General features: G+C 37.8%; 1 protein-coding gene and 1 non-coding gene across 4 annotated transcripts in view; both read right to left on the bottom strand.

Moving 5' to 3' along the window:
• The window catches only part of IFT80 (intraflagellar transport 80), a 126,097-nt gene that overhangs the window by 39,683 nt on the left and 64,704 nt on the right, over positions 1–21,710 (bottom strand). For all 3 annotated transcript variants that reach the window (XM_064585774.1, XM_064585775.1, XM_064585776.1), the window contains 2 exons: positions 17,207–17,386; positions 1,503–1,621 (listed from right to left, as the gene is read on the bottom strand). In XM_064585774.1, the coding sequence (XP_064441844.1) occupies positions 1,503–1,621; positions 17,207–17,386 (299 nt within the window). The remainder of the gene's footprint in view (positions 1–1,502; positions 1,622–17,206; positions 17,387–21,710) is intronic.
• LOC135362846 (small nucleolar RNA SNORD22) lies at positions 7,413–7,522 on the bottom strand. The gene has a single exon (XR_010408201.1). It is a non-coding gene; the product is annotated as a small nucleolar RNA SNORD22 (small nucleolar RNA).

Raw genomic sequence — 21,710 nt, 5'->3', positions numbered from 1 at the left:
ATTGAGCTACCTGTTTCTTTGTCCCCTCTCTTCTCTGCTTCTCCCATTTAATTCTTGGTTGCTGTCCTAAGTTGCAGATTCTGATTAGTAGCAGATTTATACATAGTGAGTGAGAATTTTTAATATATAGTTGTAATAAATGTTACTGTTAATCAAATTGGATATCTTTGTGCTGTGTATTACTGGGCTTAGGAATCCAAGATACCACTATACTTTATTTTTTGATTCATTTATTCATCCAAGAATTTTTTTTTATTAAGTACCTACTACATGTTGAACACGGTGCTGGGTACTGGGTGTACAATTGTGAATAAGACACATATAGTCCTTATCTTCAATTTTATATTCAATGATTAAACTATAACCACATGATTTTATAAAGATAAGCACAGAATATAAAAAACAATCGTTAACTGTTCACAACTCTTGAAAGTAACATCGTGGTTACTTGAGTTTCCTGGATAGTTGAGAAGTCAACTGGTGGCATGCTTAGAGCCAGCTTGTACCAAGTGGTATATTTTCAGGAGTTTTGCAGGCCAACTGTCAAATAGAGGTATTTTTTAAAATTAAATTATATAAACTTATAATTAAGCAAATTATATTCAAAACAAAGACAGTAAGTACTCCAAACCTATTACTTCCAGATGATTTTACTACCTTTTACTATTATCTATGCACTTGAGATTATTTACATCTGTTATATCTATATGATGGCAATTCTATATAATGGCTTGCTACTGTGCATCTCTTTTCAATTCTGCCTTCAGTGACATCATATTGGTATCTTGAAATCAGCCTTGGTAGAAGTATTTACGTTATAGAAATAGGCAAACACTGCAAATCAGGTTGGTTTGTTTGTTTCCAAAAAGCCAGTTCAACATTTATCAGCAGATATTGAGTTACACTTTGGAAAATACCAAATATATTTGTTTTAGGCACAAGTTTCTTGGATGTACTGAATTATTCCCTGCTTTCTAACACAAAATAGATTGAACATATTTTCTTTCATTATTTATGGGCAACTCTGGATTTTCAATATGAACAGCCAAGATTACCCTAGGCTATAACACTAAGCCTGAATACCTCCTTGTGTCCTTACTGAACATCTTTCAGCCTGTTGTCAGGCTGCTAGCTGTCCTCTCTCTTCCAGTGGTGAGGTGGGTCCTTTTCCCATCATTTATCAGCTGCTCCTCTGGGCTTTGAAATCAAGTTACACTAAATTCCTTGGGACTGTGAGGAAAGTAAGAGTAAACACTATCTCAGAGAAAGTATTTTCTATTATAAAAATGATTATTAACTTCTGATGCACAAACTTTATTAGATTTATTTTCACTGCTTATACCTCATTTTTAAATCACTTTTTGGTTGGGAGTAAGTTCAGGATAAGTGAGGTTTTAAGAAAATTAAATTTAGAACCAAACCATGTTGATAGGAAAGCTTGAAAATAAATTTCCTCATCATAGACAAAACTTTGAATTTTTAAGAAATGCCAAGATGCTTACGAGAACACATAACATTGAAGAGACGTTGAAACAACTAAGTGTGCATAGTTCAAAGATGCTTTAATGACTCTATCACGGAATTCCAGTAAATCCACTGCATCATTAAGAACATTACGAACCTAAACAAGGAAAAAGGAAACACCAAAAAACAACATTAAAATACATCAGAATTTTAATTAGGTAAGTTAGCAAGATTTTGAAGCATAAAATTCAATGCACTCTGGATTACCTACTCATATAAAAAAAATTCAGTAGGAACTGGGCATAAGATGACATATTTGGGTATAAAAATCAACCAACAAAAGAAAGACACACAAAAAACTTAGAAATGTAGATTTCTAACCTGAAAGCCAATCTCAATGATGTAACAATGGAGAAATAGGTGAAAAATGCTATAACATTGAGATATAGTAAAAAATATATATGGCATATTGGAGTTGGAAAGAGACTATATGATTTCTGCCCAGACAGTAAGAATATCTCTTTTTAGGGCTAGGTTTTACTTTAAAATTTAAGTTCTAAAAAAAAGAGATGTAATAATTTAAAAAATCAAAATGGAGTGGGAGGTATTAGTAAAGACACCAACTGTGAAGAAGTCAAGCTGCACAGAGGGGCACAAATACTACCATTACATAGAGATAATATATAAGGAAGCTAAGTACTAACTAACAAATAAAAATTTTACTTATGATAGTCAAACTGTTACAAAAGTAGCAGAATAAAGCTAGCAAGGATTTTAACACTTGGCAGTATCTGCTAACAACCTTAAGTTGACAGACAATCTGCAACAAATTAAGAAAAATGTTGAGCAAGTTAAATTTATCTAATCTCTTGTCAATACCAGATGGGTAGGACATTGTAGTAAGAGGTGAAAGTAGAGAAAAAGAGATTAATTGTACCTAGAACTTAGCATTTCTTTAAATTCCCCTCAAAATGTTAGCATCTTTCTAAATATAATGTGGCAATTGTAGAAAGGGTACGGAGATAAAAAGAGAAAGACAAACTTCTTTAAGGTACTTCTTCAAAGCACTTATACCTATAAGGCATATTACATTTTTATTATCTGCTCTTCAACTCCCATCTCCACGAAACTACCACCATGATGGAGATAGCAAAATTACATATACATATATTCCTTGACCCAGCAATCTTACTTGTAGAATTCTATCACAAAGATAAATAAGCAAAATCATGAAATAACACACACATGAAAGGTTGTTACTATATACAGCTCTATTGGTAATAGGAAAAGACTGGAAACAGCCCAAATGTCTATCAATAAGTGATAGACTGAATAAACTATGGTATATTCACAAAGTAGAATACTATACAGCTCTAAAAAGAAATAAGATCTATAGAGTGATCTCTAGGATATAGTGTAAGGTGAAAAATGCAAGATGTAAAACAATGTGTCTAGTCTAATACCTTTTATCTAATAAAAGGAAGGATATGAAGATATATGGATTTGTTTTTGTTTTTTTTTTAAAGATTTTATTTATTTGACAGAAAAAGACACAGCAAGAGAGGGAACACAAGCAGGGGGGGTGGGAGAGGGAGAAGCAGGCTTCCTACCGAGCAGGGAGCCCGAGGTGGGGCTCGATCCCAGGACCCCGGGATCATGACCTGAGCCGAAGGCAGACGCTTAACAACTGAGCCACCCAGGCGCCCCTGGATTTGTTTTTTTTAAGTGTATACTTTAATCAGTATATAAACAATTAGGTAAGCTTATGGAGAGGCTGACTAAGATACATATATTGGGAGATAACAAGTATCCATCTAAATTTTCTATATTTCATTTTTTTAACAGAATATTTATTCATGTTGTTTACTGTATAATTTCTCATGTGCCACTTTATAAGTCCTTTATTGTAAAGACCATTCTTTTCTCTGATGACAAACAGCAGCCATACTGTCAGTGATTATTCCGGACCTCCACATTGGATAAATTCAATTTCTTCTTGAGATACAAGTTTTGAGATACAAGTTTCCTTCTGTATTTCTGAGGTAATATTTTTATTATTTCTGCAGTGTCCAGTGGACCCTGATGAATCAGCAAATCTGGTGATTTACTTCCCTTAGAATGCTGTGAAACTAGGGCACCTGGGGGGCTCACTCATTAAGCGTCTGCCTTCGGCTCAGGTCATGATCCCAGGGTCCTGGGATTGAGCCTCGCATCAGGCTCCCTGCTCGGTGAGCCTGCTTCTCCCTCTGCCTTCCACTCCCCCTGCTTGTGCTCTCTCTCTCTCTCTCAAATAAATAAATAAAATCTTAAAAAAAAAAAATGCTGTGAAATTAAAGAAGAGTGAGAGGATAGTCCTGCTGATCTGAAAACTTCTGATACACTGGGTTTAGGAATTGTCTCTTCTGTCAGAATCCCATACTAGGGCGCCTGGGTGGCTCAGTTGGTTAAGCGACTGCCTTCGGCTCAGGTCATGATCCTGGAGTCCCGGGATCGAGTCCCGCATCGGGCTCCCTGCTCGGCGGGGAGTCTGCTTCTCCCTCTGACCCTCTCCTCTCATGCTGTTTCTCGCTCGCTCTCTAATAAAATAAATAAATAAAATCTTAAAAAAAAAAAAAAAAAAAAAAGAATCCCATACTAATAGAATATGTGGCTTGACTACCTGAACGACCCTGCCGGCAGACGCCATCTTGCTGTCCCTCATGACCCTGAGATGGGGCAGCTTCTGGGGCGCTTGCTAAGCACAGAAATAACAGGAGTCCTGAGGAGTTGGGGGTGGGCCCTGCCTGTGATATATGGATTTGTTTATGTTAAAGAAGCAAAACAAGAAATCTAAAACAGTATTCATAACATATTATCAGAATAATATTAATGTTATTTTATTTTATTTTTTTAAGGTTTTTTTTAATTTATTCATTCGAGACACAGAGATACAGAGAGAGAAAGAGAGAATGTGAGCAGGGGGAGAAGCAAAGGGAGGGGGAAAAGCAGGCCCCCGCTGAGCAGGGAGTCTGACGCGGGACTCGATCCCAGGACCCTGGGATCATGACCTGAGCTGAAGGCAGACACTTAACCATCTGAGCCACCCAGGCGCCCTGATGTTGTTATTTTAAACTATATTGTGGGATATAGTTTAATATATATGTTTGTATGTATATATATATATGTGTAAGATAGATAGATAGATAGATAGATAGATAGATAGATAGATAAATAGACAGATAAATAGGCCAAAGATGGGACCATTTGAGCATTGAAAAGAATAATAACTGCAATGGATTGAAACACATCAAAAATTTTAAAATCTGCAAGTTTATAATGATTACATCATCATCAATGACAACAACACTCATGGGGAAATCAACTCATTATTTGAAAATTGGTAAATATAGAAAATAGTTCAGAACTGTTTCACCTCAGAGTAACCAAATGGTTGAAAAGGCAGTGTCTTATGGAAGAACTTTAGCTAATAAATGCAGAAGGAATGGTAGAATTACAAGATTACCATTTTGCAAATCCCAATGAAACATGGTTCTAGACAAGTATTATCAATGGCTGCTAAAAATATTAAAGTAAAAGCCTAATGAGCTCTTCAGACTTTTTTTTTTATGATTGATGAATCAAGACTTACAATACCTAAGCATATTGATTAACCATAACATCACTAAAAGAGAGATAAGCAGACATATGTTGTCTCTTGATGTGATGCAATAGGAAGTCCATAACATTACTTACAAAGTGTTCTTTATACTTATCAAGGCTCTAAATCTAATAACCAGTCTACAGGAAATACCGGGGCTAGATGAACATGTTAAATCGAATCTTATCCCATAAGGATGCAAACGGGAAAATGTGAAAAATTCAGCAGAACAAACCACCTGGTTTCTTAAGCAAATAAAGAGAAGAAATTATTTCAGATTTAAAAAGACTGAAGAGAATGGTAGAAACATTAGATTGGCAGCAGACCTATCCACAGAGACCTGGCAGGCCAGAAAGGACTGGCATGATATATTCAGAGCACTAAACAAGAAAAATATGCAGCCAAGAACACTATATCCAGCTAGGCTGTCATTGAAAATAGAAGGAGAGATAAAAAGCTTCCAGGACAAACAAAAACTAAAAGAATTTGCAGGGGTGCCTGGGTGGCTCAGTTGTTAATCGTCTGCCTTTGGCTCAGGTCATGATCCCAGGGTTCTGGGATCGAGCCCCGCAACGGGCTCCCTGCTCAGCAGGAAGCCTGCTTCTCCCTCTGCCCACTCCCCCTGCTTGTGTTCCCTCTCTGGCTGTCTAATATTTCTCTCTGTCAAATAAATAAATAAATAAAATCTTTAAAAATCTTTTAAAAAATCTAAAAAAAAAAAAAAAAGTTAAAAGAATTTGCAAACACCAAGCCAGCCCTACAAGAAATATTGAAAAAGGGTCCTCTAAGCAAAGAGAGAGCCTAAAAGTAACATAGACCAGAAAGGACTAGAGACAATATACGGTAACAGTCACCTTACAATACTATGTAAGGTGTACTGTAGGCAATACTATGGCAATACTATGGCACTAAATTCATATCTTTCAATAGTTACCCTGGAATGTAAATGGGCTAAATGCCCCAATCAAAAGACACAGGCTATCAGATCGGATGAAAAAACAAGACCCAACAATATGCTGCCTGCAAGAGACTCATTTTAGACCCAAAGACACCTCCAGTTGAAAGTGACGGGGTGGAAAACAATTTAACATGCTAATGGACATCAAAGGAAAGCTGGTGTGGCAATCCTTATATCAGAGAAATTAGATTTTAAACCAAAGACTATAATAAGAGATGAGGAAGGACACTATATCCTACTTAAAGGGTCTATCCAACAAGAAGATGTAACAATTGTAAATATCTATGCCCCTAACATGGGAGCAGCCAATTAATAACAAAATCAAAGAAACACATCAACAACAGTACAATAATAGTAGGGGACTTTAACACCCCCCTCACTGAAATGGACAGATCATCTAAGCAAAAGATCAACAAGGAAATAAAGACTTTAAATGACACACTGGACCAAATGGACTTCAGAGATATATTCAGAACATTCCATCCCAAAGCAACAGAATACACATTCTTCTCTAGTGCCCATGGAACATTCGCCAGAATAGATCACATCCTAGGTCACAAATCAGGTCTCAACTAGTACCAAAAGATTGGGATCGTTCCCTGCATATTTTTGGACCACAATGCTTTGAAACTAGAACTCAATCACAAGAGGAAAGTTGGAAAGAACTCAAATACATGGAGGTTAAAGAGCATCCTACTAAAGAATGAATGGGTCAACAAGGAAATTAAAGAAGAATTTTAAAACTTCATGGAAACCAATGAAAATGAAAACACAACTGTTCAAAATCTTTGGGATGCAGCAAAGGCTGTCCGAAGAGGAAAGTATATAGCAATACAAGCCTTTCTCAAGAAACAAGAAAGGTCCGAAATACACAACCTAACCCTACACCTAAAGGAGCTGGAGAAAGAACAGCAAATAAAGCCTAAACCCAGCAGGAGAAGAGAAATAATAAAGATCAGAGGAGAAATCAATGAAATAGAAACCAAAAGAACAGTAGAACAGATCAATGAAACTAGGAGCTGGTTCTTTGAAAAAATTAGTAAGATTGATAAACCCTTGGCCAGACTTACCAAAAGAAAAGAGAAATGACCCAAATAAATAAAATCATGAATGAAAGAAGAGAGATCACAACCAACACCAAAGGAATACAAACAATTATAAGAACATATTATGAGCAACCTATATGCCAGCAAATTAGACAATCTGGAAGAAATGGATGCATTCCTAGAGACATATAAACTACCAAAACTGAACCAGGAAGAAACAGAAAACCTGAACAGACCCACAGCCAGTAAGGAAATTGAAGCAGTAATCAAAAATCTCCTAACAAACAAGAGCCCAGGGCCAAATGGCTTCCCAGGGGAATTCTACCAAACATTTAAAGAAGAATTAATACCTATTCTTCTTTACAGGCTCTGGGACTAGGATAGGAGGTAAGACATCTGACTGTTTCTTCACTGGGATAATACCTATTCTTCTGAAACTGTTCCAAAAAATAGATATGGAAGGAAAACTTCCAAACTCATTTTATGAGGCCAGCATTACCTTGATCCCAAAACCAGACAAAGATCCCATCACAAAGGAGAATTACAGACCAATATCCCTGATGAACATGGATGTAAAAATTCTCATCAAAATACTAGTCAATAGGATCCATCATCACATTAAAAGGATTATTCACCACAACCAACTGGGATTTATTCCTGGGCTGCAAGGTTGGTTCAACATCTGCACATCAGTCAATGTGATACAATACATTAATAAAAGAAAGAACAAGAACCATATGATCTTCTCAACAGATGCAGAAAAAGCATTTGACAAAGTATAGCATCCTTTCTTGATTAAAACTCTTCAGAGTGTAGGGATAGGGAGGGTACATACCTCAATATCATAAAAGCCATCTATGAAAAACCCACAGCGAATATCATTCTCAATGGGAAAAACTAAGACCTTTTCCCCTAAGGTCAGGAACACAGCAGGGATGTCCACTATCACCACTGCTATTCAACAGTGTACTAGAAGTCCTAGCCTCAGCAATCAGACAACAAAAAGAAATAAAAGGCATCTGAATCGGCAAAGAAGTAGTCAAACTCTCACTCTTTGCAGATGATATGATACTTTATGGGGAAAACCCAAAAGACTCCATCCCAAAACTGCTAGAACTCATACAGGAATTCAGTAAAGTGGCAGGATATAAAATCAACCCACAGAAATCAGTTGCATTTCTATACACCACCAACAAGACAGAAGAAAGAGAAATTAAGGAGTCCATCCCATTTACAATTGCACCCAAAACCATAAGATACCTAGGAATAAATCTAACCAAAGAGGCAAAGAATCTGTACTCAGAAAACTATAGAATACTCATGAAAGAAATTGAGGAAGACACAAAGAAATGGAAAAATGTTCCATGCTCATGGATTGGAAGACCAAATATTGTGAAAATGTCTATGCTACCTAGAGCAATCTACACATTTAATGCAATCCCTATCAAAATACCATCCACTTTTTTCAAATAAATAGAACAGATAATCCTAAAATTTGTATGGAACCAGAAAAGACCCCGAATAGCCAGAGGAATGTTGAAAAAGAAAAGTAAAGCTGGTGACATCACAATTCCAGACTTCAAGCTCTGTTACAAAGCAGTAATCATCAAGACAGTATGGTACTGGCACAAAAACAGACCCATAGATCAATGGAAAAGAATAGAGAGCCCAGAAATGGACCCTCAACTCTATGGTCAACTAATCTTTGACAAAGCAGGAAAGAATGTCCAATGGAAAAAAGATAGTCTCTTCAACAAATGGTGTTGGGAAAATTGGACAGCCACATGCAGAAGAATGAAACTGGACCATTTCCTTACACCACACACAAAAATAGACTCAAAATGGATGAAAGACCTCAATGTGAGACAGGAATCCATCAAAATCCTAGAGGAGAACACAGGCAGCAACCTCTTCAACCTCAGCGCAGCAACTTCTTCCTAGACACATTGCCAAAGGCAAGGGAAGCAAGGGCAAAAATGAACTATTGGGACTTCAACAAGATAAAAAGCTTTTGCACAGCAGAGGAAACAGTCAACAAAACCAAAAAACAACCGACAGAAGGGGAGAAGATATTTGCAAATGACATATCAGATAAAGGGCTAGTATCCAAAATCTATAAAGAACTTCTCAAACTCAACACTCAAAGAACAAATAATCCAATCAAGAAATGGGCAGAAGACATGAACAGACATTTCTGCAAAAAAGACATCCAAATGGCCAACAGACACATGAAAAAGTGCTCAACATCGCTCGGCATGAGGGAAATCCAAATCAAAACCTCAATGAGATACCACCTCACACCAGTCAAAATGGCTAAAATTAACAAGTCAGGAAATGACAGATGTTGGTGGGGAACTAGAGGGTATTATGCTAAGTGAAATAAGTCAATCAGAGAAAGACAAGTATCATATGATCTCACTCATATGAGGAATTTGAGAAACATAGGGGAAGGGAGGAGAATAGGGAAGAGAGGAAAAAATGAAACAAGATGAAACCAGAGAGGAGACAAACCATAAGAGACTCTTAATCTCAGGAAACAAACTGAGGGTTGCTGGAGTGGTGGGGGGTGGGAGGGATGGGGTGGCTGGGTGATGGACATTGGGGAGGGTATGTGCTATGGTGAGTGCTGTGAATTGTGTTAAGACTGATGAATCACAGACCTGTACCTCCGAAATAAATAATACATTATATGTTAAAAAAAGAAGATAGTAGGAAGGGAAAAATGAAGGGGGGGGAAATAAGGAGGAGAGATGAACTATGAGAGACTATGGACTCTGAGAAACAAACTGAGGGTTTTATGGGGGGGGATGGGTTAACCTGGTGATGGGTATTAAAAAGGGCACGTACTGCATGGAGTACTGGGTGTTATATGCAAACAATGAATCATGGAACACTACAACAAAAACTAATGACTGGGCGCCTGGGTGGCTCAGTTGGTTAAGCGACTGCCTTCGGCTCAGGTCATGATCCTGGAGTCCTGGGATCGAGTCCCGCATCGGGCTCCCTGCTTGGCAGGGAGTCTGCTTCTCCCTCTGACCCTCCTCCCTCTCATGCTCTCTGTCTCTCATTCTCTCTCTCTCAAATAAATAAATAAAATCTTAAAAAAAAACAAACTAATGACTAACAAAACATAATATGGTAACTAACATAATAAAATTAAAAAAAAAAACACTGAGGAGACAAATTAACTAAATGCAATGTGAAACTTTGTTTCCTGACATAAACAAACCAACTATATAAATATGTATTTAGAAAATAACTGGAGAAGTGGGACGTGTTATCATAGAAAGATATAATTTAGGAAACAACTAGAGAAATGTGAAATGCTACTATGGTTATGTTAAAATAAACAGTTTCATCTTTTAGGGGCGCCTGGACGGCTCAGTCGTTAAGTGTCTGCCTTCGGCTCAGGTCATGGTCCCGGGGTCCTGGGATCAAGCCCGACATCGGGCTCCCTGCTCCGCGGGAAGCCTGCTTCTCCCCCTCCTACTCCCCCTGCTTGTGTTACCTCTCTCACTGTGTCTCTCTTGTCTTCTTGACAAGACTTGACTTGAGAAGTCTGTAGAAGCAACACTGCTCTCAGGAATCAGCCAATTTTTACTTGAAACAAAAATGCAAAGAGTGCTTTCAGTGAGAAGGCTGAGTTGTGTCCGCAAAGCTATGGAAGGATGCTGCACGTTGTATGCTACACAACTCCAGGGCTAAGTGAATGGGTCCCCTAGAACCGAGCAGCAGGTGGCAACTCTGCGAGTCTCTCTTTAAATCTTTGTGAGGTCTTTCATGAAGGGGAGAAGACAACGATCTTACAGATGCCCATGCTCTGATTTTAAAGAGACCTAGATCAGGCCACTCGTCTCACTTCAAGTACTTTTAGTTCAATTAGCCAGCAGAGCCACTCTCTGCACTGCCTTTGCCCCCTGGCTTCTCAACCAGGAGTCCAGCAGGTCAGGGACTTCATTCCACACTCTCCATTTTTGTTCCATTTCTGCTCCACAGAGATGTTTACCTTGTTTTTGAGTCCAGATAAGTCTTATTTTTATTTTATTTTTATTTTTTAAAATTTTATTTATTTGCAGGGGGTGGCACAAGCAGGGGGAGCGGCAGGCAGAGGGAGAGGGAGAAGCAGACTCCCTGCTGAGCAAGGAGCCTGATGTGGGCCTCGATCCCAGGATTCTGGGATCATGACCTGAGCCAGAGGCAGACGCCTAACCAACTGAGCCACCCAGGAGTCCTGAGCTAAGACTTTTTAAAAATACATATATTTCGTATGTTATTGATCTCTTTGGAGCCATAGATACGTCTCTTTCTTCCAAGTGTGAACTTAATGATACCACCTCACCAGAAATCTAGGCTCCCAGAGACTTTTTTAAAGGCCCAAAATACCATCCTCTCTTAAAAATATTTTAAAGCTAATGGAATGGAATGAAAGTTTTTAAAGGAACTTACATGGTAGTTTCTTTATAGCAACATGATACACAGTGAAACAAACTGGCTGCTAATATAAGTTGGGGAAATTCAATATTTAACAGTACGATTGTATAAGTCTCTGCCATTATTCAATTATAGAGAGATTTCTTAAAATTCATATTTGCCTAAAGCTTCCCATGAGGGAACTCCCTTTTTTGTGAATATGGAACACTAGAACTAAAAAGGAATAAAACATCTCAGCCATAATAACAAAACTAAACACACTCTGACAATTGTGGTTATAATTTCAAAACTATGGTGAATCCCACATCAGAAATGTCCTGTGGTGAATTTTATTTTTTTAAAGATTTATTCACTCATTTGAGAGAGAAGGGAGGGGCAGAGGGAGAGGGAGAGAATCCTCAAGCAGAGCCCCCCCCACCACCCCAAGCACAGAGTCTGAGGCAGGGCTCAATCCCACAACCCGGAGATCATGACCTGAGGCAAAATCAAGAGTCGGACGCCCAACCGACTGAGCCACCCAGGTGCCCCATTGTGTTCAATTTTATTTTATTTTATTTTATTTTTAAAGATTTTATTTATTTATTTGACAGAGAGATAGCGAGAGCAGGAACACAAGCAGGGGGAGTGGGAGAGGGAGAAGCAGGCTTCCTGCCGAGCAGGGAGCCCGATGTGGGACTCGATCCCAGGACCCTGGGATCATGACCTGAGCCGAAGGCAGACGCTTAACAACTGAGCCACCCAGGCACCCAGCCATTGTGTCCAATTTTAAAATGCACCCATTTACTCTGTTCAATTTAGGGTGCTTCCAAGATTAACCTCTTGATATCTGTATCACCTAATACTTCTACCTGACCACAATATTTAGACTTCCACATTTCCAGAATACTCATTTAATCCTATCATAGATATAATCATAGCAATACTTATCATTTATTTTTGTTTTACATATATCATCTCAATCCTTAAAATCACGCTATTATTAATTCTTATCTTTACAAAAGATAGAGTGACTAAAACTCAATCTTGAATTATGGCAACTATTAAAAGCCAAAGCTGTGCCCCTTGCTAAACTGAGAGTAGCAGGAGAGACAAAAAAGGTAAAGAGGAGACCTAAGAAATGCTTCATCTCCTTCACCAATACTCTCTCCCTTCTAGGCATTTCTTCCTAACAAAGACATCAACTATTTCTTTCAGAAAGAATCATCCACTCCAGGTTACTGTACCCAGAAAAGCTGAGGTCCAGGGAGACAGGTAAAAATAAAGCCTATTGCCAGGTAGCAACTTCCAGGTCCAGCTCCATATTTAACAATTTGGACTCAACGTGATCTCTGGTTTCTGAATTAATAAAACACAAACCGGGCGCCTGGGTGGCTCAGTTGGTTAAGCGACTGCTTTTGGCTCAGGTCATGATCCTGGAGTCCCTGGATCGAGTCCCGCATCGGGCTCCCTGCTCGGCAGGGAGCCTGCTTCTCCCTCTGACCCTCCTCCCTCTCATGTGCTCTCTCTCTCTCATTCTCTCTGTCTCAAATAAATAAATAAAATCTTTAAAAAAAAAAAAAACACAAACCAACCAACAGTCTACTAAGTTTCTAAGGAAATTGTGAAACTCTAAACCAGGCAAACAAAAAAAAGTGATTGTTCAGTCCCTATGACAATCCATGGCCCCACCTTACAAGAAAACTAAGTGCTGCTTAATGTACAGTCCCCAGAAAGGGAATTCTCCCAAGTAGGAGACCTTCCCAGAAAAGCACACCAGAGTTGCCAAATTAACCAAGCAACTAACTCTACTGCAAAGAAAAAGAGTTCTCGGTATATTCCTGGCCAGCTGGCTTTTAGCTATGGACCTGGTAATCAGTGTGTTGTTTTCCCTCTCCTCTTTTCCAAATTGTTTTCATCACAGCCATCCTGTTTTCCCTTCATCACTGTAGGTTAGCAATATGGGCGGGGGGGGGAGGGAGAAGAATAAGTAAAAATCACATTTATTTATAGTTTTCCAAATCAGAGATCTAGAACTGGATGGAGTATGTGGATGAGTCTAAGTTATCTTCTTTTAGGGAGGGATGGGCTTGTTTTCAGTTGCATACAGAATAGCTGCATTAGTTACGTAAAGTGGTTGGTAAAGTGGCTCTCAGTGATCTCCACCTCCTATTATTCACATCCATGTATTATGTCTTTCCACTTCTGTGTGCATCGGATCTAGCAGCTTGCTTTTAGTGAACAGAATATGGTAAAAATGATGAGATTTCACTTCCGAGTTCAGATTATAAAAAACTGTTACTTATGGCTTGCTCACACTCACTCTGGCCCTTCTCACTTGCTTGCTCTGATAAAGCAAGCTGCCAAGTTGTGAGCTACCCTTTGGAAAGGCTACATATAAGGAACTGAAGTTGGTCTCCAGTCAACAGTCAACAAGAAACTGAGTCCCTCAGTTCAGCAGATCATCATAAACAGAATCCTGTCCACAACTATGTCAGCGAGCTTAGAAGCAAATCCTCCCCAGTTGAGCCTTCAGGTGTGACTAAAGCCCTGGCCAACACCTTGATTGTAACCTTGTGAGAGACTCCAAGCCAGAAAACCTATCTAAACCATGCCTGGATTCCTGACCCAGAGAAACTGAGAAATAACAAATGTTAAAACATTAATCCACTAAATTTTAGGGTGATTTATTAAGCAACAATAGATAACTAGTACAGTATGGTCGCCAAACAGCCAAAGGATAAACCATAGTGGATATATGCTGGTTTTTGTCTTCCCAGAATCAAATGCTTTTTTCTGGTAAGCATGCCTTCGCTTTCCTTTGGGGAACCATTCTCTCCATTATTCTCAGTAACCAAGAGGTTTAGATGGGGTTGACTCATCCTCCCCAACAAACTAAATACACTCAACCTAAACTTGACACATGAGACCTGATGCTGAGACTTCTGTTGAAATCATTGTGGGGAGTAAAGCACTCTTCTTATTGGACTTTAAGTTGATAGATGTAAGCCTGGAACTATCAAGGCCATAAATGAGGGAGAGGTTTTGTAAAAATAAAGCCAATACAGAGAAAAGGAAAATCAAAGAAGAGAAATGATGAAATCCTGTTAACAATAAGCCTCTGAATCTAACAATGCCTCAAGTCTATTTCTTGACTTCACACACAGAAATAAGTTTCTTTCTTCATTGTTTACCTTAAATCAATTTGAGATGAATTTATGAAAAAAAAAAAAAAGAGAGAGAGAGATTTTCAACATACTAATCTAGGAGGTTCCGTGAGAACAGGGACCAAATTTGTTTTTATCACAACTACATTTCCCATTGCCTAGCCCAATGCCTGGCAAGTAGGGATCACTCAATAAATATCTGTTGAATGTGTGAACGAAAGTATTCTAAGAAAAAACACTGAATAGGCCCAACTTAGCAAAAATGCAATGCAAATGTTTTATAATCACTGAGAGAATAAAACAAAACACCTTTAAAAAAATTAAAATTGTGTTCTAGTTCTAAAACTTTGAAGATTATTTACAAACATTATTTTAACTATAAAGACAATTTGGATTAGGTAAGTCATTTAAGCACCTCCACTATTCATTTTAGCTCATGTAAAAATCCTCTAATTTCTAGGATGACTCCTTTTTATTATGAAAGAAAAACTCCTCTTTCTAGATATAGTCTCATCTTGGGGCATTTTTGAAATTAAGGTTAGAATTTATTTTAGCAATACTATATTAGCTAGTTCCCCATATACTATCTGAATAAAATAATCATGTCCCCAAATCAATTGATTAGAACTCACAATGCAGGGTGCCTGGGTGCTCAGTTGGTTAAGTGTCTGCCTTCAGCTCAGGTCATGATCTTGGGGTCCTGGGATCGAGCCCTGCGTCAGGCTCCCTGCTCAGCAGGGAGTTTGCTTTTCCCTCTCCCTTTGCCCCTCCCCCTGGCTTGTGCTCTCTTGCTTTCTCTCTCTTTCTCAAATGAATAAATAAAATCTTTAAAAAAAAAGAACTCACAATGCATTCTTTGTCATAGATAGAATACTATGAATAATGTTTTCGTTGCCAGGTTAATTAATGAAATATCTATTTATACATAACATCTAGATCCAAAAACTAATTTACAGTAAATACGGAAGACAGAGGAGTATGTCAAACCACACCAAAGGGATACAGTCAGTAAAGTCCATACTATGGGAAACTCTGCTGGACAAACAACTTGGTTTCTTCAACAAATAAACCGCAGGGGGTTAAAATAGAGATTGAAGGGAAACCTATAGATTAAGAGACTTAAAAGACATGTCAACCAATTGCAACATGTAAACCATTTTGGATCCTGATTCAAACAAACTTTTAAAAATGTGACATGTAGGAAACAACTGAAAATTTGAATACTTCCTGGATATTTGATAATATTAAGGAATTATTATTTTTAAGGTACAATAACGGTATTGTGGTTATGTTAAAAGAGTCCTTGTCTTTTAGCTGTATATTGAACATTTTACAGATAAAATGTGATATCTGAATTGGCTTCAAAATAATTGGGGAAGGAGGAAGATATGGACATGGGTGGGGCCAGCTTGATCATGGGTTGATGGTTGTTAGGGCTGGGTGATGAGTACCTAGAGATTCATTATACTATTCTGTCTACTTCTGTGCAGGTATTAAATTCTCCATAGTAAAAAGTTTAAAAATTTAAAAATAAGTAAACATAACAAAGAAAAACTAAAATGTACCTAATTATTATGAATCTAGTGATCATATTATCCAAATTTAAAAATCTGGATACTTAGGCTAAAGAATATTTGAATAACCCTAGAAATTATAAGATATATGCTTCCAAATAATTACGATACTCTGAATTCTGAATATGAAGACAGAGGCAACTCATACAGACAAGAGGAAGAAGAGTTAGAAGGTACAGTTCCCTTTTCTCTGGCAGAGGGTTTGCCACTGGTACACTGTCTTTGGCCTCTTCCTCCTACCTTTTGTCAACTAACTTTTAAAATATTTGTTGAACATTTATCATATGTAAGACACTGGGCTTGAGTAAAACATAGTACTGTGCCCTTAAGAAGCTTACAATTGCATAGATAACCCCTCCCACTGGAGTTCTCAGACCTGAACATTTCCACCCACTTCCCATTGCCACATTCCAACCTTCCTGTCTTATTTTACTCTAAAAGTACCTGTTTTTCTCTCCCTAACTCACAATAAGAACTTCCTAGCATTTTCCCACTTCGGCTTGCCTTAGGTAATTCTTAAAAGGAAAAAAAAAATTTTTTTAATCAGGTTAAATAAGCTTCTACAATTATAAATAAATAAAATAATGTAACCCTGACAGTGACTAGCAAGCTAGGCCTGCCATGGGGTCAGCCCCAGGAGTTAGATCTAACTTGTCACAGCTTCTTCCCTCCTTCCCCAACTGAATCCACATATTCCCTAACTGCTTCGAGTTTTACCATCCCTGCCTCAACCCCACAACCACAGTAGCTGTGGGCACTCGAGTTCTGTATCAGTGACAGGATCTTACCTTAGGTCATGAAAAAGTCACTAATGGCATAGTTAAAATATTTCTGATGTGCCTGAATTTTTATAAACTTGATTTATATATAATTAGTGAAGATAATTCCATATTCTGTATCATGAGCTAATGTGAAAAGCAGCAGGGTTAATCATCCATGGAACATAATCATACCTGCATGGTTCTTCGTTTCGTTAAGGTTACTTGAAAATTTTTCCACTCCCAACGCTGCTCCACCACGTGTGCAAAAACAACATGCCCATTTCCACAGGCTCCGGCGATCTGAGTGCCATCAATTGACCATGCAATGTTAAATATGCTGCCAGTGTTGGGCTTTTCTAAAGCATATGACCACTGGAGAAGAAAGAATGACAGAAAAATTGATATACTGAAAAAAATTTTTAAAGAAATTTTAAATTGAGCATACATTAACATTTTAAGATGATTTTTTAAAAGAATGTGTCTTTATCCTAGAATTAATATTTTTCATAATAAAATGATTGTGTACTGAACAGAAGAAGATACAGATGTAATTTTTAAAGTACACAGTAGAATACGATAGAAGTGTATAAAATCTCTCAAGCACTGCAAAACACCCACACCATTTCCATTCACATCATTATATTTAAGTAATAATACTGAATGGGTAAATACAAAGATTCTATAGAAGAAGAAAAAAAAAGACACTTTACTATTAATTCTTAAGGTCTCTATAGTCCCTACATCTAAAAGGATGGAATTTTGGTTATAATATTTGGAATATTGGTTATAATATTCCAATAATGTCACTAAAAATTGAAACTAAACACACAATATAACTAAGACATACCTGATAGACATTTTAAATCATGAAAGCATAGGTTAATGGATATTTTCTTCTTGTTTCTTTCTCATAATGTAGTAAATGTAACTTCTAGAGTTTACCTTTTTGAGAAAGTTATCTAATCAATAAGCATCAACTGGGACAAAAGAGACTGTGTGTGTGTGCGCATGTGTGTGTGTGTGTGTGTGTGAATAAGACAGTAAGAAAAAGCCTTTTAAAAGATGCTATTACATGCATTTTCTTTCATTTTTCAGATGCAACATACATATTTGCTAAAAGGATGACTTATTTGACTAAATTGATACACATTCTCTTTCCATTCTTCCAACCTTAAAAAGCCTAAAGTCAAATTAAGTCTTGATTTTTTTGTTGTTGATTTTTTGGTTGCTCTTCGGTGGGTATTTATTTTGTTGCACATTATTGTTGTTTCAAATGTGTTCATTGTTAGCCATGGGCTCACTGACAAAAAAAGTGGAGAAAATGGAAAAAATACAGAAAAAGATTCATTAATTCACACTACTATCAAAAAGACTTTAAATTCTCAATAAAGTTCATATATACAATAAAAATGCTGAATGACTCTTACCACTCACTGACACTTTTTTTCAACTCCCTTCCACCATCCTTTAAACCTCTACCTGTTGCTCAAGTAAAAGGCCTATAGGGTGCCTGGGTGGCTCAGTTGGTTAAGCATCTGCCTTCAGCTAGGTCATGATCCTGGGGTCCCAGAACTGAGTCCCATGTCAGGCTCCCTGTTCAGCAGGGAGTCTGCTTCTCCCTCAGACCCTCACCCCCTCATGCTCTCTCTCTCTCAAATAAATAAATAAAATCTTAAAAAAAAAAAGGCCTATAAAAAAAAGTTATCGAGAAGGAGGTAATGAACAAACTTCCACTTCATCAGCAGCATGAAAATGTTAGAAACTTTCTTTTCTGAAATTAAGAAAAGCAAGTTCAAAAAAAGAATATATATGAGTTGAAGTCATCTTTTTAAAAATAAGTAAAGACAAAGAACATCAAGGATATAAACAATGTGCTTCTGGCAATAAAATGAAATTAACTCATTTGTGTTTGACAGAATTATGAAATACTGCATGACTACTATTTTACATAAAAATTAAGTGGTTGGTATAGGCAAATGAGACTTGATTGTTAATATACAATACTTAACAGATTGTACTAGGCTTACGGCACATCTGTCATTCTAAATCTAGTCTATTCTCATGGTGTAGATCCAACAGAGATCTTATTTTAAAACCACAGATTCACATTTTAAAACTACTTACTTTTTTTTTTTTTGAGAGAGAGTGTGTGTGAGAGCAGGGAGTGGGGGTGGCAGAGAGGGGCAGAGAGAGGAAAGAATCTTAAGCAGGCTCTATGTGTGGAGCTTGACACAGGAGTCGATCTCACGATCCTGAGATCATGACCTGAGCCAAAATCAAGAGTTGGATGCTTAACTGACTGAGCCACCCAGGTGCCCCTTAAATCTATTTGCTTTAAAGTATGATCTTAAAATACCCAAAGAACCAAATCAGCGAGAAAGACACACCTTACTAAAATTAAACATAGAAAAATGTATCTAAGAACTCTTGGATGCCTAACCCTAGCTAAGAGGAGAAACTGGAAAGAAATGTTTAGATAATACTATCATCACCCTATATTTCTCTGATTTCTTTCAGAGTCTGTAAGATTCATCAAAAATGAAGTCTGCAACATGCAACTTATCCCTAAAAACAAACTTCAAAGAATATAACAGTACCATGATATTAAAGTTATATTAAATTTGTATATTTTTATTTAAAATTAAGAAATGATTTCTTTTAGATGACTAGTTTCAAAAAAAAAATACAAGCACAAGCAAATCATCAGAGAATGGGTCTTTAATAGTTATGAAATTTGGGGTGGGGTTAGGAGATAAGGTTATTTTGTCCAGTCAGTAAATTTATTAATTATTGGTAAGTCAAAAAGATTTATCATCTGTGCTTTAAACAGACTTTTAGGGGCACCTGGGTGGCTCAGTTAGTTAAGCATCATTAAGTGTCCTACTCTTGATTTCAGCTCGGGTCATGGTCTCAGGATCATCAGATTGAGCCCCCCATCAGGCTCCACACTCAGCAGGGAGTCTGCTTGAGACTCTCTCTCTCTCCTTCTCCCTCTGACCCACCCCCACTGCTGTGCTCTCTCAAACAAATAAATAAATCTTTAAAAGTAAATAAAGAGATTTTTAACACTCTAAGTCTCTTCTCTTCCTCTAATATGCCATGGAATATTCACGTTTGTGTTTCAAACTCTAGAAAGAAATGAGGCAGCCTCCCAAGATGTAATTTAGTGATACTAGTAGTAAGATGAAGATGAATTTTTAAAGATCCCTCTCACTTAACACTTACTCTTGCTTTAACCCGACTATCCCTTACTTTAGGATATGCCCAGGCCAGCAGCATCTATACTGCCTGTGATCTTGTTAGAAATGCAAATTAATGGGCCCAACTCCACCTTATAGAACCTGATCCTCTGGGGATACAAGGCCCAGGAAACTTCTTTAATTTTTTTTTTTAAAGATTTTATTTATTTATTTGAGAGAGAATGAGAGAGAGCACATGAGAGGGGGGAGGGTCAGAGGGAGAAGCAGACTCCCTGCCGAGCAGGGAGCCCGATGCGGGACTCGATCCAGGGACTCCAGGATCATGACCTGAGCCGAAAGCAGTCGCTTAACCAACTGAGCTACCCAGGCGCCCGGCCCAGGAAACTTTTAATGAGCTCTTCCAGGGATTCTTATGCATGGAAAAGTTAGGACACTGGTTCTTAATTCTGGTTGCACATTAGAATCACCTGGGATGCTTTTATAAAAGATACCAAAACCCAGGAATCCAATCAATTAAATCCAGAAATTCTTGGGATGGGATCTGGGTATATTTTTTAAAGTTCTCTATGTGATTTTAACATACAGCCACTGTTCTACGAGAAAAGCAAAATCTGTAATTTGGTTTAAGACTATCATTAACAACTGGCTCACTGTTAATACCCTGCCAATTCATCTGCCAACTCTTGAGAAAATTACATGACCTGTGTCTTAGCCTCTAATCCAGCTTCTCATGGTTATGTGTAAACTTGGTTTCTTACATTTGTTACCAAGTCCAAGCTTGTTCTGCTCACCACATGACAGGCCAATTAAGTTGAGAGGCTTTATGTTGGGGCAAGGAGAGTGACTTTGTTTGGAAAGTCAACAAATCAAGGAGATGGGAGGGCTATTGTCCCAAAGAACCATCTTCCCAAGGCATGAGGTTTGAGCTTCTGTTATGTTCGGAAGAGGGGGAGGTGGGAAGGGAGTGGAGTCAAAAGATGACTGACATCTGTAGACATCTGAGAAAGACAGTGTAACCTCTTTGTCCTTGATCCATTGATCTTTGCATACAGGAATCTGGTCATGTAGTTTCTGCAAACCTTAAACATGCGCAGTCATTTCTGTATCTCCTGTATTTCCTCATCTCCTCGGGTGAGGTAGATTTTGGGTAAAAAGCAGTTTTTGCAAACCTTATCTGTAACATGCCTGAGTGCAGGGCTAAGCAGAACTTTCTGCAAGGGAAATCTAAGCAATATGGAGTCAGACATGCTAAGTTTCTCCTTGTTACACATTCATCAACCTAATTTTTCCTCTTTCACTTTTTATTATCAGACTTTCAAACAAACTAAAGTAGGAAGAGTAACATAAAGCACTGGTTTTCAAACTGTAGAGTGCTTTAGAATTACCTAGAGGGATTGTTAAAACAGATTACTGGGCCCAACTTTGGAAAACAGTGTGGAGGCTCCTCAAAAATTTAAAAATAGAGCTACCCTATGACCCAGCAATTGCACTACTGG

The sequence above is a fragment of the Mirounga angustirostris genome, unplaced genomic scaffold (assembly GCF_029215605.1).
Source record: "Mirounga angustirostris isolate CCGP_5_RB_7025 unplaced genomic scaffold, mMirAng1.0.hap1 SCAF_1, whole genome shotgun sequence".
NCBI classification, from domain to species: Eukaryota; Metazoa; Chordata; class Mammalia; order Carnivora; family Phocidae; genus Mirounga; species Mirounga angustirostris.
Note: the sequence above shows the minus strand (reverse complement) of the source record. Positions and strands in the feature narration are given on the sequence as shown.